The 14789-nt window shown below is 34.9% G+C and overlaps 1 protein-coding gene across 3 annotated transcripts in view; it reads left to right on the top strand.

Annotated features, from left to right (window-relative positions):
- The window catches only part of LOC105326374 (transient receptor potential cation channel subfamily M member-like 2), a 42113-nt gene extending 29713 nt beyond the window's left edge, over positions 1–12400 (top strand). For all 3 annotated transcript variants that reach the window (XM_034444865.2, XM_034444864.2, XM_034444866.2), the window contains 9 exons: positions 2190–2332; positions 2473–2612; positions 2853–2971; positions 4636–4730; positions 6781–6993; positions 7390–7606; positions 7761–7880; positions 8159–8446; positions 9532–12400. In XM_034444865.2, the coding sequence (XP_034300756.2) occupies positions 2190–2332; positions 2473–2612; positions 2853–2971; positions 4636–4730; positions 6781–6993; positions 7390–7606; positions 7761–7880; positions 8159–8446; positions 9532–9636 (1440 nt within the window). In that variant the 3' untranslated portion in view covers positions 9637–12400. The remainder of the gene's footprint in view (positions 1–2189; positions 2333–2472; positions 2613–2852; positions 2972–4635; positions 4731–6780; positions 6994–7389; positions 7607–7760; positions 7881–8158; positions 8447–9531) is intronic.
- Positions 12401–14789: the final 2389 nt, after the last annotated feature.

Raw genomic sequence — 14789 nt, 5'->3', positions numbered from 1 at the left:
CTGGCCAGGTCGCTTTGCCGGCACTAAAGAAATGTCACCATCATAACAATTATTCTGCATGTTGAAATTAAAGGAAGACTGTTTAGTACTGTAAACGTGGTAATTTACGCTTTGGGGAAATTTACACTAGTTACATGGTAAGATGAAATCGGCGTAAAATACCCTCACACAAAAGGTAGAAAAATTTAGTATTTAGAGTGGTAAATCACGTTTTCGCTTATTAAATACCTGAGCGATTTGTTTGACTATAGAAACCCGTACTAAAACACCAGCGTAAATAACCACTTTTACAGTATTAATTCACATATCGGTAGGTACATGCATGCATATATACATGCATTTATTGACAAATGTTGTTTATATATTGATTTCCTGCACACCGTATTTACATGTTTGAATTGTACCAATACATTGACTTTTTCAATTCTCTCTTTCCTCTATCATATTCAAGTCACAAGTGGTGAATGTCTTAACTACGCCTATTACGATTCGATTGAACAAAAGTTAGTCAATATTTTTCATTAGCTGGCAAAGTCTGTATGTAGTTTACTGACCTGTGTAGGGGTTCAGGGGTCAACCCCAAAAGATATCGATATTAAAGGATTGTATTCTAAATAGCACAATTGGCTGCAACTATAACAACATCAAATATTCAGCATACTGAAAATGCAACTGAGGAACCTCTTTTTGAATCTGATGAAGCCCTGCTTTACTCATCTTCACAATGTCAAGGTTTTGTGATTGTGGAACTCCACACAAACTGCATGAAGTTACACAATCACAAAACCTTGATATTTTGAAGCTGTAATTCACTTAGGTAGCTAAGCTAAGCAAGCACGCTCTCTCTCTCTCTCTTGACATGTATTTGAAGCCATTCCAAACATAACAATAATTTCAAATGTCAGTATAGATAAGAAAAATATTTGTTTTTCGACCTACAGTACACTATTTTCACTATTTTTAATGCAACTGCACTGCTTCAACCACATGCGTTATTGTTGCTGGGGCATGTGTTTGATGCTGGCAAAGTGACCAGCGGACTGAGTCTAGCGAGCTGCTGATTGATTCTCTCCAAGTAAGAAAATCGACAGTATTTTGAAACGAGCTCCAATGCCACCAGATTTACCTTGTTCAGTGTAAGTAAGGGTCATTGATAAGAGGTCAAGGGTGAATTTTGCATATATAAGACTTTGTCACCATCTGGGACATGGAGTATAGCAAACACATCTTGTTGTTAAAGGTTCTTAATAAAAAATACCTGTAACAAGATTTGATATTCGTTGGTGTTGTGATACTTGTTTTGTAGAGGCATGTCTTTTCCCCTTAATTCACTTTTGATAGTCTTAGTACAGTTGCTATTGCTATTGTGCTGACATACATGTATAAGAAACTAGTAAGTGGGCTTATTTAAACATGGGAATTTCTTGTATGGAAAGTGGGAGGAACAAGTATTCCTTTTGAAGGAATGATTGGCTTGTGATGTCATTGGTCAGTTTAATGTTAAGGTAATGCAAAAGCATTACATGCACAAAACTTTATAAATAGGATATATCAATCTGTTTTCTTAATTTCCAAAATAGTAAGGAATGAATTAACTTTACCTTTAGTAGGCAAAGCGTACTTTTGATAAAAGTTCTTGCACATGTAATGAAAAAAGTGATTTGAATAACTTAGAATGTATAAATGCTTTAATTTCAAAGTAAATGCATTAAAATAATGGGGATTTTTTAGAATTATGCGTAGAATTCATAAAGATTTGCACAAAGCTGTCACTGCATAGTAAAGAAAGAAGTGCGACCGCAATGTGTGTGCAGATAGTCATATGGACACAACTGTGACCAGCCAAAACTGATCACATAAAGAGACAGATAAAAATATAGGGCTGTAAGATTTCTCAGAAAACGGTCAAATTAATATTTTACTATTTTGAATTGTTTAAACTTTATCTTGTTAAATCTGGCTATCTCCCCTTTTTGTGCGAAGTAATGTGTATTTGTAAAGACAAATATGACATCAATTTATAAATCAATAGACAAATACAGGAGGGAGGAGTAAGAATTTAGATTTTAACAAGTCTTTAATGAATATTTTTTGCTTTAATTTCTAAAATATTTAACAACGAAACAGCATTTAAAAAAGTATGAATGGGTATTAGAGTGACAAATTTGACTTTATCTTTTTTTTGGCAGCCTGATGAAGAGATGAGTCACAGGGTGAAGAAGAACCGGCGGTCAGAAGATTACAACTACTGGAAGAAATGCTCCATAGAGTACCTGAGGACTCAAGAATTTGAGGAGAAAAAGGAGAGATTAGCAGCACTACATAATGAAATGTAGGTACCATATGGAAGTTAATAACAGTATGGTCATATTAATTAGTTTTATACTTAACTGTAAGATGTTTTCAAGTTACCTATTTGTACAATATGTGCTTTGCTCTATTATACAACTTTAATTTGACCAATTTTTACAGAATCGTAAACCTTCAGGAAGACATGAGATTACAAAAGAAAAACCTGAAGAGAATGAGTGACCGTATTGTGGAGCTAGAGAGGACCCAGGGGACCAGCAGGATGTACTTAGAACACATCTACCACAAGCTAGAACAGCAAGGTCAGCCATTGTTCTAAGAGTAAACAATGTTTCAATACTGTTGATCAGTACAATAAAGATGTCTTAAGAAGAAGTGATCGTATATTTGTAAATTGTACAGGAGTTGTCACAGTGCTCTGTTTATATGATATGGCCAAAGTTAAAATGTTTTACTTAATGTTCAATGTTGATCAGTGGAGTGACTGTAGAAGATAATGTATTTATCTAGTAGTACAAGAATTGTCTCATTGATTTGTGTAGATGTGCATGGTATGGCCAACAGGAAGGGACAGATCATCCATGTGGCGGCCCGTCAGTCCCCCTACCCTGGTACCTCCATCGCCAGGTTCCCCGTCTTTGACAAATACGTCCCATGGGAGGTCAGAAATTCTGTGCTTTGTGTTCAGTATTTGTATGAATGAAGTTTTAAAATAGCATAAGGTTTTAATCTAGATTTCTTTTCCTGCACATTTTATGAACCATTTTTGAAATACTGAAAGTTGTGTGAAATGACAGTGGCTTGTGTAACGCAATCTACTACTATAGTAAAATGGAGTTTGACTCGATCATAAAATTGGCAGATTAACTGAATGTAAAATGATTTTATTTATGTGTTTAAAACACATAGACAGTACCTAGCCATAATACAGTACGCAAAATGGCCGCCGTGTCAGTAAAACTTTTTCACATTTGGAAGATTTGTTTGTTATTTTTTCACATGAATTAAAGAAAATTTCTCTTACCTTATCAGTACTTGGTAATATATCCTTTTGCCTTTATTACAGCCCTTAATCTTTTAGGAATTGATGTACATGTATACAGACTTTTTATAGTGTTGGAAGTGGTCGAGGCCCATATTTCTTTAACAACGCGAATCAAGTCCTGTCTATTTTTGATTTCATGTAAGCGGTGTTCTAATCGAATCTTAATTGTTCTCCATACATTTTCAATAATGTTAATATCTGGTGATTGACTTGGCCATGTAAGTGTATCTATATTATTTTCATCTTTCCATGCAACCGTCTGTCTAGACTGATGTACGGGGCAGTTATCTTCTTGCAACATCCACGGACTGTCACTGAATTCTTTCGCAACAATTGGCCACAAATTGTTATCCAAAACAGAAATATACTTCTCGGAATTAATATTCCCCTCAACTTCGGTCAAAGTTCCCACACCATTGTATGATAAACAGCCCCAAAACATGGCTGATATGCCAGAGTGGGGGGAGTGACTGCTGTACATACCAAGACAAGCGGGTTGAAATCGCTCTCCAGGTTTCCTTCAAACATGAACTTTCTTGTCCTTGCCCAAAACAACTTTCATTTCATCGCTAAAGATGACTTTAGACCAGTTTTCTTCAACTGTCCAAGCTAATTTAGACCGAGACCAGGAAACTCGGGATTGACGATTTTTCTTTGATATCGTTATTTTCTTGGAAACAGAGCATCGCTGATAACACTGCTCCTTCAATCTACGTCGAACTGTTCTGCTAGAAACTTGTTCGGGTACAGAATCATTAAAAACACTGGTTAAATCTGACAAAGTCTGTCGCCGGTTTTTCTTAACCAATCTTTCCAAAACACGATCCCCCCTAGCTGTCCGACACCAATCTCTTCCTTCCCGATCTTTCCTTGTTTTCCACTGAACCTCTATCAGAATTCCGTTTTAGCACCTTCTGCACAGTATTTGGGCTAATTCCAATCAACTCTGAAATTTTCCGGCTACTTAATCCATTTTCACTCATACTAACAATCGTCTGCTTTTGCTCTGTTGATAGGTCTTTCCCTCTGGGAGCCATTTTGTATGACGTATTTTTTATTCTAAGAATAGACTAGTGGAACCCTTATTGCAAGTGACGTCAGTTATGACGCTAATGTATGGATGCGTGTGACTGTCAAAACTTGTTACTCTACAACAACCAAAAAATCAAGAAAGGAAATTTGTGTATATTTGTTTTGATTTTACGGCGGCCATTTTGCGTACTGTATTATGGCCAGGTACTGTATGTGCCATAGATTTGACATTGGTCTTTTTTTTTCAGACTTTATATGACGTGTATGATCCAAAGATTTACACCCTACCCATCGAGAAGTTCCCAGATGAGGAAAAGAATTATGTTGATGTGGATATTATAGAGTATGTTGTATATATACAATATTAGATACATGTACATGTATAATAACAGGGAAGTCATGATTTCCGTAATCCCCAGAAGCATCCATCTTATTAGAAAAAGCTGACATTTTTTTTGTACCCCTGCTCCAAAGGAGATGGGGTTATACTGTTTTACCCTTGTGTGTCTGTCTGTCTATTAATCACAGATGCTTGAAACTTGAACACAATCTTTGTTTTAAATGCCATGTGGTGAGATACATTTTTGACCAAATTTGATGTCAACTTTCTATTAAATGTTGACTATTTGATGTCAACTTCATGTTGAATGTTGACTTTGCTTATTTTGTATATTCACACCAGAGCGGGGTATCACTAATAAGCTTTGGCTCACAGATATCTTTTTTTATACCTCCGCAAACGAAGTTTAGGGGGGTATATTGGTTTCACCCTGTCCGTCCGTCCATCCGTCCGTCCGTCTGTCCGTCCGTCCGTCCGTCTGTCTGTCTGTAGACACAACTTTGTCCCCCCTATAGAATTTTGTATTACTGCATGGAACAGTTTGAAAATTTGTACATTTGTTGAACACCATCTGAAGATGTGCACCTGCAATTTTTTTTAAGATCAGACAAGATTTAATGATTTTATGACAGTTTTCATTTTCCTTATTCTATATATTGTAGACTAATGTTGAAAAGTAAGGGAGGTAATCCTTACAGATTTTATTAGTTAATTAATAGAAAACACTCTAAAATATATTTATATAAATACATCCAGATGGAGTTTTTTGTCTTTATGTCTTAATTAATAAAAAAGAATTATTTTTTATAAGTATTCTATCAACTGACAATGCAAAGTTACTGTTTGTCAATGATAAATTCTTAGGAGCTAATAAGAACATCAAAGACAAGTGTGGCTGAATTCATTTGTCCCAAGGGAGCCATTATCTGAGCCATGGTTCAGATGGAGCATGTATTTAGGGGAAATTGATAATCTGTAAAGTGGGTGATGGTTTTGGGGCTATTTTAAAACTGTTTCATGCAAACCAAAAGGTCTATCATTATAAGGAAATAAATAATATAATTATTAATAAAGAAGTTAAACTATTTTTAGAGGTTGTTTAAATTTATTTGTCAAGTAAATTGATGAAGTGACCCTATTGGGCATTAATTTAAATGAAATTCAAAATTACTGATATGATTGTAGTGTTTTTGGCAATTTTAAAATTGTTTGTAATATTAAATTTTCTTTTTTTACATATTTTTACATAGTATGGTAATTATGGTAACTTGGGAGTTTATTAAATTTAACAAGTTCATCAAAGAAAATCATAGTCCTATGGGATCAATTTTCTGATATGGATTTCCATTGTGCCATAGGAGAAAGTGAGGAAAATTTGAAACAACTAATTGCATCTGTCAAGACTCTTATTAGAAAGATATTGAAAGTTTTAGCAACAGAAGAGCATTGCTTGGCTACCGGTATTTCTATTCACTGCAAAGGGAGGGGTTGTCATTTTGTTGGTTTTTCTTTAAATCAATTAAATTAAGAAAATATATCATTAAATACATACATTTGTAAATGTATTACTGTTATAGATATGTATTTACAGTGAAATTCTGACAATTTTGATTTAAATTTTTCTTTGTTAACTAATTTTTTATTTTTTTTACAATTCTAGAAATTTTTTTTTGTATGTGTTCCAAACCTTTGTTATTCAATTCAATTATTTGTCCCATTTGAAATTAGCCTAGCGGGGGTATTAGTCCCATTAGGACAGTTCTAGTTTTTACTGAAAGTTTGAGGTATAGTTACTTCTATATGTTTGATTTAAAAGTTCAATTTGAAAGTAGTTGAACATTAATGAAATTAACATTTCTAGTTTGTATGAGTTGATCCAAACAAACTTAAATCCTTATCTTGTTTTTGTAATAGCTTTCATCATATATCTATCGGTAGATGATTTGTAAAATTGATTGTAACATCCTGTATCTGCAGACTTCAAAATTTCATTATAAAACCCAATTCATTGTTGTACTGTGATGTTAATACCTTGATTATTTCTACCACAAAGATTAAAGAAGCTGAAGGAGGAGCGAGCTGCGATGATGGAAGAGGAGTTGATAGGGTTACCTGTCTTACCGCCCATTCCCCACATGAAGTGGAACGCCATTCTGACTGTGCTTCACCAGCACAAAGGGAGCACACAGGTCATCGACCGCCGCTCCTGGATTTCCAGGGATGACCAGCCGTGCCGTTACCGACTAGACCCCAACGGACTGCCACTGTAATAATCCATCTTATATTTAAGACACAAAATGTTTTGATGCATTAATATGCCATATGTATCTTTTTCAATTTTTAACCATATTAAAATATTGTTATTCCATATTTAGTTACATGTACAAATTTGGGTTAGATCTAAAGATACCAGAAAATTAAGAAGTGTGAATACTGCAGACCTTTCTTTTTTGGAATTGCATTTTTGAATAGCATGACTTGATTTGTGAAAAGACTACCATCACTTTTGCATTATTATAGATATTTTGAATATCTTGACTTAACAGACTAAACAAACAAAAGATAAATTTATTGGTCTCAGAAGACAAAATTAGTAAAAGAGCAGAATTTTGTGCCCATCAGACTGTATTTAAATACTTTCATTTTCCTGTCCTTGTCTTAGAAATCCTATGGGGCGTACTGGTATACGAGGCAAAGGAACGTTATGGCGCTGGGGACCAAACCATTTGATCAAAGCTGTGTGTACAAGATGGAGGCGGAAATACAACCAGGAGAACCAGCCAAGCGACTACCTGTACGTGGAGGGCAAGCGAGTCCTGGAGTTCATCGCCACCCAGAGGGAGGGTAACAACCTGGAGACAGTGTATGAACTACCAGGGGTGAGTGCTACACTGGTGCTCCTGCTTACTGAAAGACAAGGGATTTTGTTGTCGTTAAATGGAGGATTTTGTTGTAGTTAAATTGAGGATTTTGTTGTTGTTAATTGGAGGATTTTGTTGTTAAAAGTAATAAGCAGTACAACTCTTGTTCTAGGGAGTTCTACATGGTTTAACATCTCCGTACAGTGTTGTGCGTGAATCTTTCCTGAGAGATGTCTTTGATGAAACTGAAACTGAACCCAAAACAACCCTGGACCAAGGAGATATGATCCAGGTAAAAAAAACACCTGACATCAGAAACTCTGGTTCACTATTCTCTGTAAAAATATATGGGATAGTGTTATGTCTAATATTTGGTACACAATTAGGCCTATCATTATATTGGGTCTGTAGAACATGTCATTTTGATGAAAGAACATCCTGTATACGACAACTTCCTTGACAAATTAAAGTTCAAATGTTACTTAGTCTATTACTTTATCCCAGCTGTCCAGTTAATATCTGGAGAAAAGTAGAATTAGATATGTTGTATCCTTTGCTTGCTTATTTCAGTTCTTTGCCCAGTTTGCCACACAAAATGTAGGAAAAACCTCGCTTTCCTTGGCAAGTCCAGAGCAGTCATTTTCTCATATACTGACCAGTCACTCTGGTGTTTCTGGTTCCCACACCAGTTCAAGAACCAGTTTGAGGACAGAACCGGACTCTCAGGGCTTTTCTGCCTCCTTGCTGTACAAAGGATACCTGGACGATCCCCGTAATACAGACAACGCCTGGATGGAGGCAGAAGTCTGGAACTTTCACTATGACATTGGAGATAACTTTGAGTTGAGGATGTCAGAGGTAAATATGTTACAACAAATCAAATCAAAACCAAATCAAAACAGGTAAAAAAAGAACAGAAATTAGACTCCTAAAGGAGCAGCAATGCAAGTGATTATTTCTAACGTAAATTTCAAAATGTATTTGATCTGAAACAGCTTTTGACATCTGATTTATGATTACCACTGGGATAAACCAGATAAAATCAACTTGTTCTAAAATAAAACCACACAAATTTGCATATTTTTAGCTGTTGAAAATTTGATATTTAAAGCAACACGTACATGGAGAATTGCATTACCTCCAAATTTTAATTTGATTTATATGGATTCCACTGTAGAAATGATAAAGACAGACAACTCATTTTTTTTGTCAAAGGTTGAACAAGACTGTAGATAAATGTCACCAAATGGTTTTTTTTTTTCAGCCCATCTTAGCTGAAAGCTCAAGTGAGCTAATCTGATCACTTTTTGTCTGGTGTCAGTCTGTCTGTCCGCCTGTCATTTTTACATTTTCCACTTCTTCTCCAGAACCACAGGGCAGATTTTAACCAGACTTTTCAAAAGCATCCTTAGGTGAAGGGGGTTCAAGTTTATGAAAATGAAGGGTCACACCTGCTTTCAAAGGGAGATAATTTAGAATTATTGAAAATTTTGGGCTATAAAAAAAATCTTCTTCTAAATAACTGATTAGCCAGAAAAGCTGTAACTTGTGTGGAAGCATCCTCATGTAGTATAGACTCAAGATTGTTCAAATCATGATCCCCAGGGGGTAGAGTGAGGCCACAATGGGAGGGAGGGTCGAGTTTTACTTAAGATTATTTAGAGAAAAATTTAAATACTCTTCTCAAAAACCAATTGGCAAGAAAAGCTGTCACTTTTGTGAAAGCATTCCCAGGTAGGGTAGATTCAAGTTTGTTCCAATATTGATCCCCGGGGGTAGAGTTGTGCCACAATAGGGGACAAATTTTTACATAGAAGTATATAGATAAAAAGTAGATTGCCTATAAATTTTATATATTACTCCATAAATCTGATTTCATTAAGGCTGTTGTTGTTCGGGTGAGCAATGTTGCCCCATGGGCCTCTTGTTTTGTCTACTTACAGGAAAATGGAACGACCTGGAAAGAAGTGCTGCCAAATGTTAAGCTGTTTGGAAACGATGGAGCAATCATACAGGAGGCAGCCAAGATCCATGATGCCTACTGTTGATTCAATGGAAGTAGGGTTTGATTGGCCATTCAGAGAATTAATGTATGCGTAGTTGGATTTTGATAAATCATGAATGTGATACCACCTTTTCTGTGTCCAAGAATGGTCAGTCCATCAGCAACATGTGATACTAGTTAGTTCTCATTGATCACATGACCTGTGTTATTTGAGGAAAGTATTAGAATGGTCACCAATTAAGGTTTAAGTGAACTGATTTTTTTGTTATATGAAAGGACGAATCTTGATGAATGTTTTAAATTTTTTTAAAACGTACATGTACAATGCCGCTTTTAGTTTTAGAAAGAATTTTTAGTGACCTGAGAATGAGATTTGTGTTTAAGCTGTCTTGATTTTGTTTTATTTGAGAGCATCTAATAGTGAACTAGGATAAGAGTTAAAGACATTTTGATTTTAGAATATTGACTAGATAATACAATTCATATCTTGATATTTAATAAGTACTTATCATGGTTTTTTTTATTTTATTTTTTATTAATTACAGGTATATGTTATTGTGTTATATACATGTAATCCATTTTATTCCAAGTACTTCTTAATTTTGCTTACATTGCCAACCTAATGTGTAATTTTACTGTTCGTGTTACTTAGATGAATCGGTTAATAGGGTTGTTGTATGGTACATTTCCTTGCACGAATCCCAACAGTGTAGGCAGGGGCATAAGACGATTTATTTGTAATTGTTTTAATTCATGTCACTTTGCATGCTGTTAAAAATATGATCTCCAAAATTATGTACCTGTACATTTTACTGCTAATTATGTCTCCACTTTCAAAGGGGAGACATATTGTTTTTGTCGTTCAGATTATTTTTTCTTCCTTGGATCTGTAAGATATATTGATGGAGTATTTATTTTTACAAACATGTTGTAAGAGAGATCTGATTTAGTTTGTAGCAATATGATTTTTTGATGGCATTCACTACCTAATAATGTTAACAAATGTCCACATAGTTGCGTCATTTTTTTTACACATATTTAATCGACATATCTTTGAAATATTTGTCCGATAAACATGCAATAATGATCGAAGTTTGAAATGCAATGTGTGCTTGGAACTGTGCTATCATTGTAAGAAAATATTTATGGAACCGCTTTGTTGCTTTTTTTTTTCTTTTTAGGATAATCAAAACCATTGTGCAGGATTACACTATAGCCCGTCAGTAATTACGTGTAATGTATTGCCCGACATTAAGGTGGCTCTATACACCCACAGTTTATTCCAATTTACAATAGAACACCACAGAACATATACTTATCAAATATTAAAATGACGATAGGGATACTATAGGTATTTTAAAAGAATTTTTTTATGTTTTTTCGTGTTTTTGTAAAATATTTTTTAAAAGACAGCTATCAACAAATTGAGAGGAATTATTCTGTCATATGATGGATATTTCCTTCAAACACATAAAAAAAATATAACACTTCTTAACATTCAAAAATGTTATTATTGCAATTTTTTTTAGTATTTCCCCAAAAGTTTTGGCAAAACATATTTTTTCATATTTTCTTACTCCGTTGACAAATCATCTGAAAAGGTTGCTTGATGTTATAAGAAAATGTATTTTAATAAATGTGAAATAAAAAAATTGAATGAAAACAATTGCAAATAAACACAAAAAATATTTTAAATTTTATTTGGTATGAAAGTTCCTCATGTAAGGGTTATCGTTCCTAAGTCCCAAGGCCCAAACACCTTGGGGACTTTTCATTTCTGAGTTGAAGAAAATTTCCTAAATATAATGTTGGAATGATAAATACATGCATATTTCATTATAGACTTTGCCCTGTATAAGTGAATAAATTCGCTTTAGTGCAAAACTAAGTCAAATAAATAAAGGGGAACATTGACTAGGCTAATAGGATTTATGTATCCCAACCTGAGAGAAATTCAAAGCAACCCTCTCATCCCCGTTAGGTGTCGATATTAATGTGCATTAAAGTATATTATAATTGAAATATGTTCACCTGTTTAGAATTTTCTTTCACGGTATTCAACCAAAAAATACGTTTTAGAAATTTTTGGAAGGTTAAAAAATTCATTATTCTCAACGGGAATCGAACCCATGACCTACTGGTTTGTAGTGAACCCACTAACCCACTGCGCTACGGTGTAACATATCGATGATGCTAAAGAAACTCTTTAAAAATGTATACTTGATTTTATTGTTTATTTCGACAAATAATACCACACAAAGTGAAGGTGTCACATACCACATTACTTGTAAGTAATGAATTTTCCAATTATCAAATTAAATCTATCCATTTAATTTTTCAAAATAGCGGTTCCCATACAATTCACCTCAGTTTAAATCAGCCAGTACCGGAAATGCATGTTTCCAGATTTACTTTTTTGCGTACTGCGTCATCAAAAAGTGGTGTATAGAGCCACCTTAAAAGTAGAAGATTGTTTATTGACTATTACCATTTCATTCTTTGGAGATAAGTAGATTGTTGTTATGTTTTTCAAATGTTAGTCATTAGATAGAATTTTATGATTCTTTGCTTTTGTTTTGTCAGGGTATAACAAACTTGTCTCATTTTCTTGGTTTGAATGTGTTCAGGTGCTATGACGACTTTTCTTGTTAAGACTTCGGTTTGATACATATAGCTTCTGTCGACATTCCACAAAGTCCAACTTTCAGAACACTGTGGATGCAGCACCGACGGCTTTATATTGTTATCATTAATCAATGAATAACACCAGCTTCTTATATTTTCAATAAATTGTTTTTGTAAATCTTTGTTTATTTTTCTGTTTTGTGGGGCTAGGGTTCTATGGGTCATGGTGCTAGTCTAAACTAAACTAAGGAGTGTGTTTGCAGCTGCATTTATGCTACAGCTTCAGCCTTCTAGAGGAAAGAGGGTTGATCTAAATTTAAGGTGCTATTTAGCTAATGCCACAGGTATTGTCAAAGCATCACAAATTAGAGTAAACAACCAAACATTATGAAAACAAAACTTCCAATACCCAAACATTTTCATAAAAAATGTACATGTACGTCCTAAAATCAATTTATATAGACTGAAGAGTGAGCATGTGTTGCGTACTTTAGATTCCAGCAGTGTACTGCTCCATCTTTAACCTTGGATACATAGTTTTCGTTCTGGGTTTGATAGAAACTGATGTTTCGGTTGTTTTGGAATTGGTTTCAAGTTATTATTTTTTTCTCAGCTATAGCGGGGATAAATCCAAGATTCGGTCTATCTAATGCTATGTTCCCTGGGAAATTTGCAAGGTCACGATAGACGTATTTCAGGTGACACGATCTGCCCCGATCTCATTGTCCGATTAGATACGATAATAAGCATTCTGATAAGATTATCGAGTTAAAATGCCCGATCTAGACTCGATCTGATCCAAACATCGCGACACGAGTTCCCGATTTGGGACGCGTGTGTACGTGCAGATACGTAGATATACGTTACGATATTTTCGTCACGACCGATGTGCCGTTGCGATGGGGCGTGAAAATGATGGCAATTCTTTTAGATGAATCACGATTATAGCTACGATTAGACCCCGACAACGTATTTATACAACCCGACTGACAATATCGACACATCGCAACTGAACGCACCGCAGTCTAAATGTTTGTCTCCTCCAAGATGCATGTACGTGTAGATCCAGATCATCTTGAGTAAGGGGACGGGGGATAAATGCGACGTGCTGCGCCTAGTAACGATGCAGTGGGAGTCTGATACGATGAAAACGAATAATGACCATTGAAAATTTATTATGTAAAATCAGTCACAACAATTTTACGATTCACACGATTACAACGATCTGGTTATTTCTCTCCTTTACTTATTCTGGCCCATACTTCACAGAGATTTTTTCGTTTTGATGGGTAAATACATTTGTCTTGACCCAAGTTTCTCAATCTATTGTCAGTTTAGTAGCTGTAAAATTCTTGTTATGATATACCTATCGTTAACCCTGTCTGGCTTACACTGTTCTTCATGAAAGATGTGCAGCGAACAGTGACCTTGAACCATGTTTTTAGCTCATAGGTTAAGGTCATATCAGAGTGAAATCTCACTTCTACTGGCATTACGTGATTTTGTGTAGGCCTACTTCAAAATGTGAAGTAAATGCCGAAGGTCACCTTGAGTAAGTTGTGTTCACTGACCCTAAACCAGGTCAAAGGTTAAAAGTCAAGGCACAGTCATTTGCAAGTCCCTTCCGTCTTCATGCCCTTTGTTAACGACGTTGATGTGGTCGTCATATCAATTCATATATCATAGTTGTTTTTTTTTTTAGATCTTCAAGCGTTCACTTACTGCAAACCGAGATAATTTTTTTAGTTTTTACTGATTTTGAAGATGGAGAAAAAATATTTTCATTGATCTTTAAAATTGCGATAAGGCGATTTCATGTATACATATATATTAATACACGTATATATAACTTTTCTTTGCAATTTCTGACATTGTACACACAATACTGCATATCCTTATAATGTGTCAAAAATTACTCAGTTCAATATTTCGCTGATTTCTGGAAAGTATGTTGTAAATGTGATTTAAATTTTCAATTTTTATGTCTTTTTTCGCCAATTCTAAAAACGAACAATTGCTTTTTTCAAAGCATTGCGAAATCTTATTTAACAAATGGCGACAGGTTTGCTAAAGTTTCCGCTTCTCACAAAGGATGATTCGACCTCCCATATAGATATGGATTCTTAGCAGTTTATTTCCAGGCCGGATTTATCAGTATTTACACAGACCTAGGTGTACATTTAAGTTACTATAGGAAAATATTGACGAGGATTTCTTTCACTATACGCTAGGAGCCCAATCAATGGTTCGCTGGGAAGCAAACCAATACAACTGTATGCTTTAATACACAAGACAAACCGTGCACAAAAAAGCTTGAATAGCCCTGCTTTGCAAACGAATAAACAAAAATGTTCGGACATGGCGATTTGTTGTCTATAAGCGCAGTTACAAAGAAACACTTTTAACGGTCATAAACCCACTAAGACCAAAGCCATTACCGTCTTTGTTTGATTCACTCCCGTGCTTATGATATATAATATCCCCTTCCCCTGACGGGTAAACAGTTGGAAGTTTAAATCCGGACATTTAAGCCGTTTTAACGCGTCCGCATTAACGAGCAATAAGGAATCA

This window comes from Magallana gigas, chromosome 2 (assembly GCF_963853765.1).
Source record: "Magallana gigas chromosome 2, xbMagGiga1.1, whole genome shotgun sequence".
Lineage (NCBI taxonomy): Eukaryota > Metazoa > Mollusca > Bivalvia > Ostreida > Ostreidae > Magallana > Magallana gigas.
This window is presented reverse-complemented; position numbering and strand designations above follow the sequence as displayed.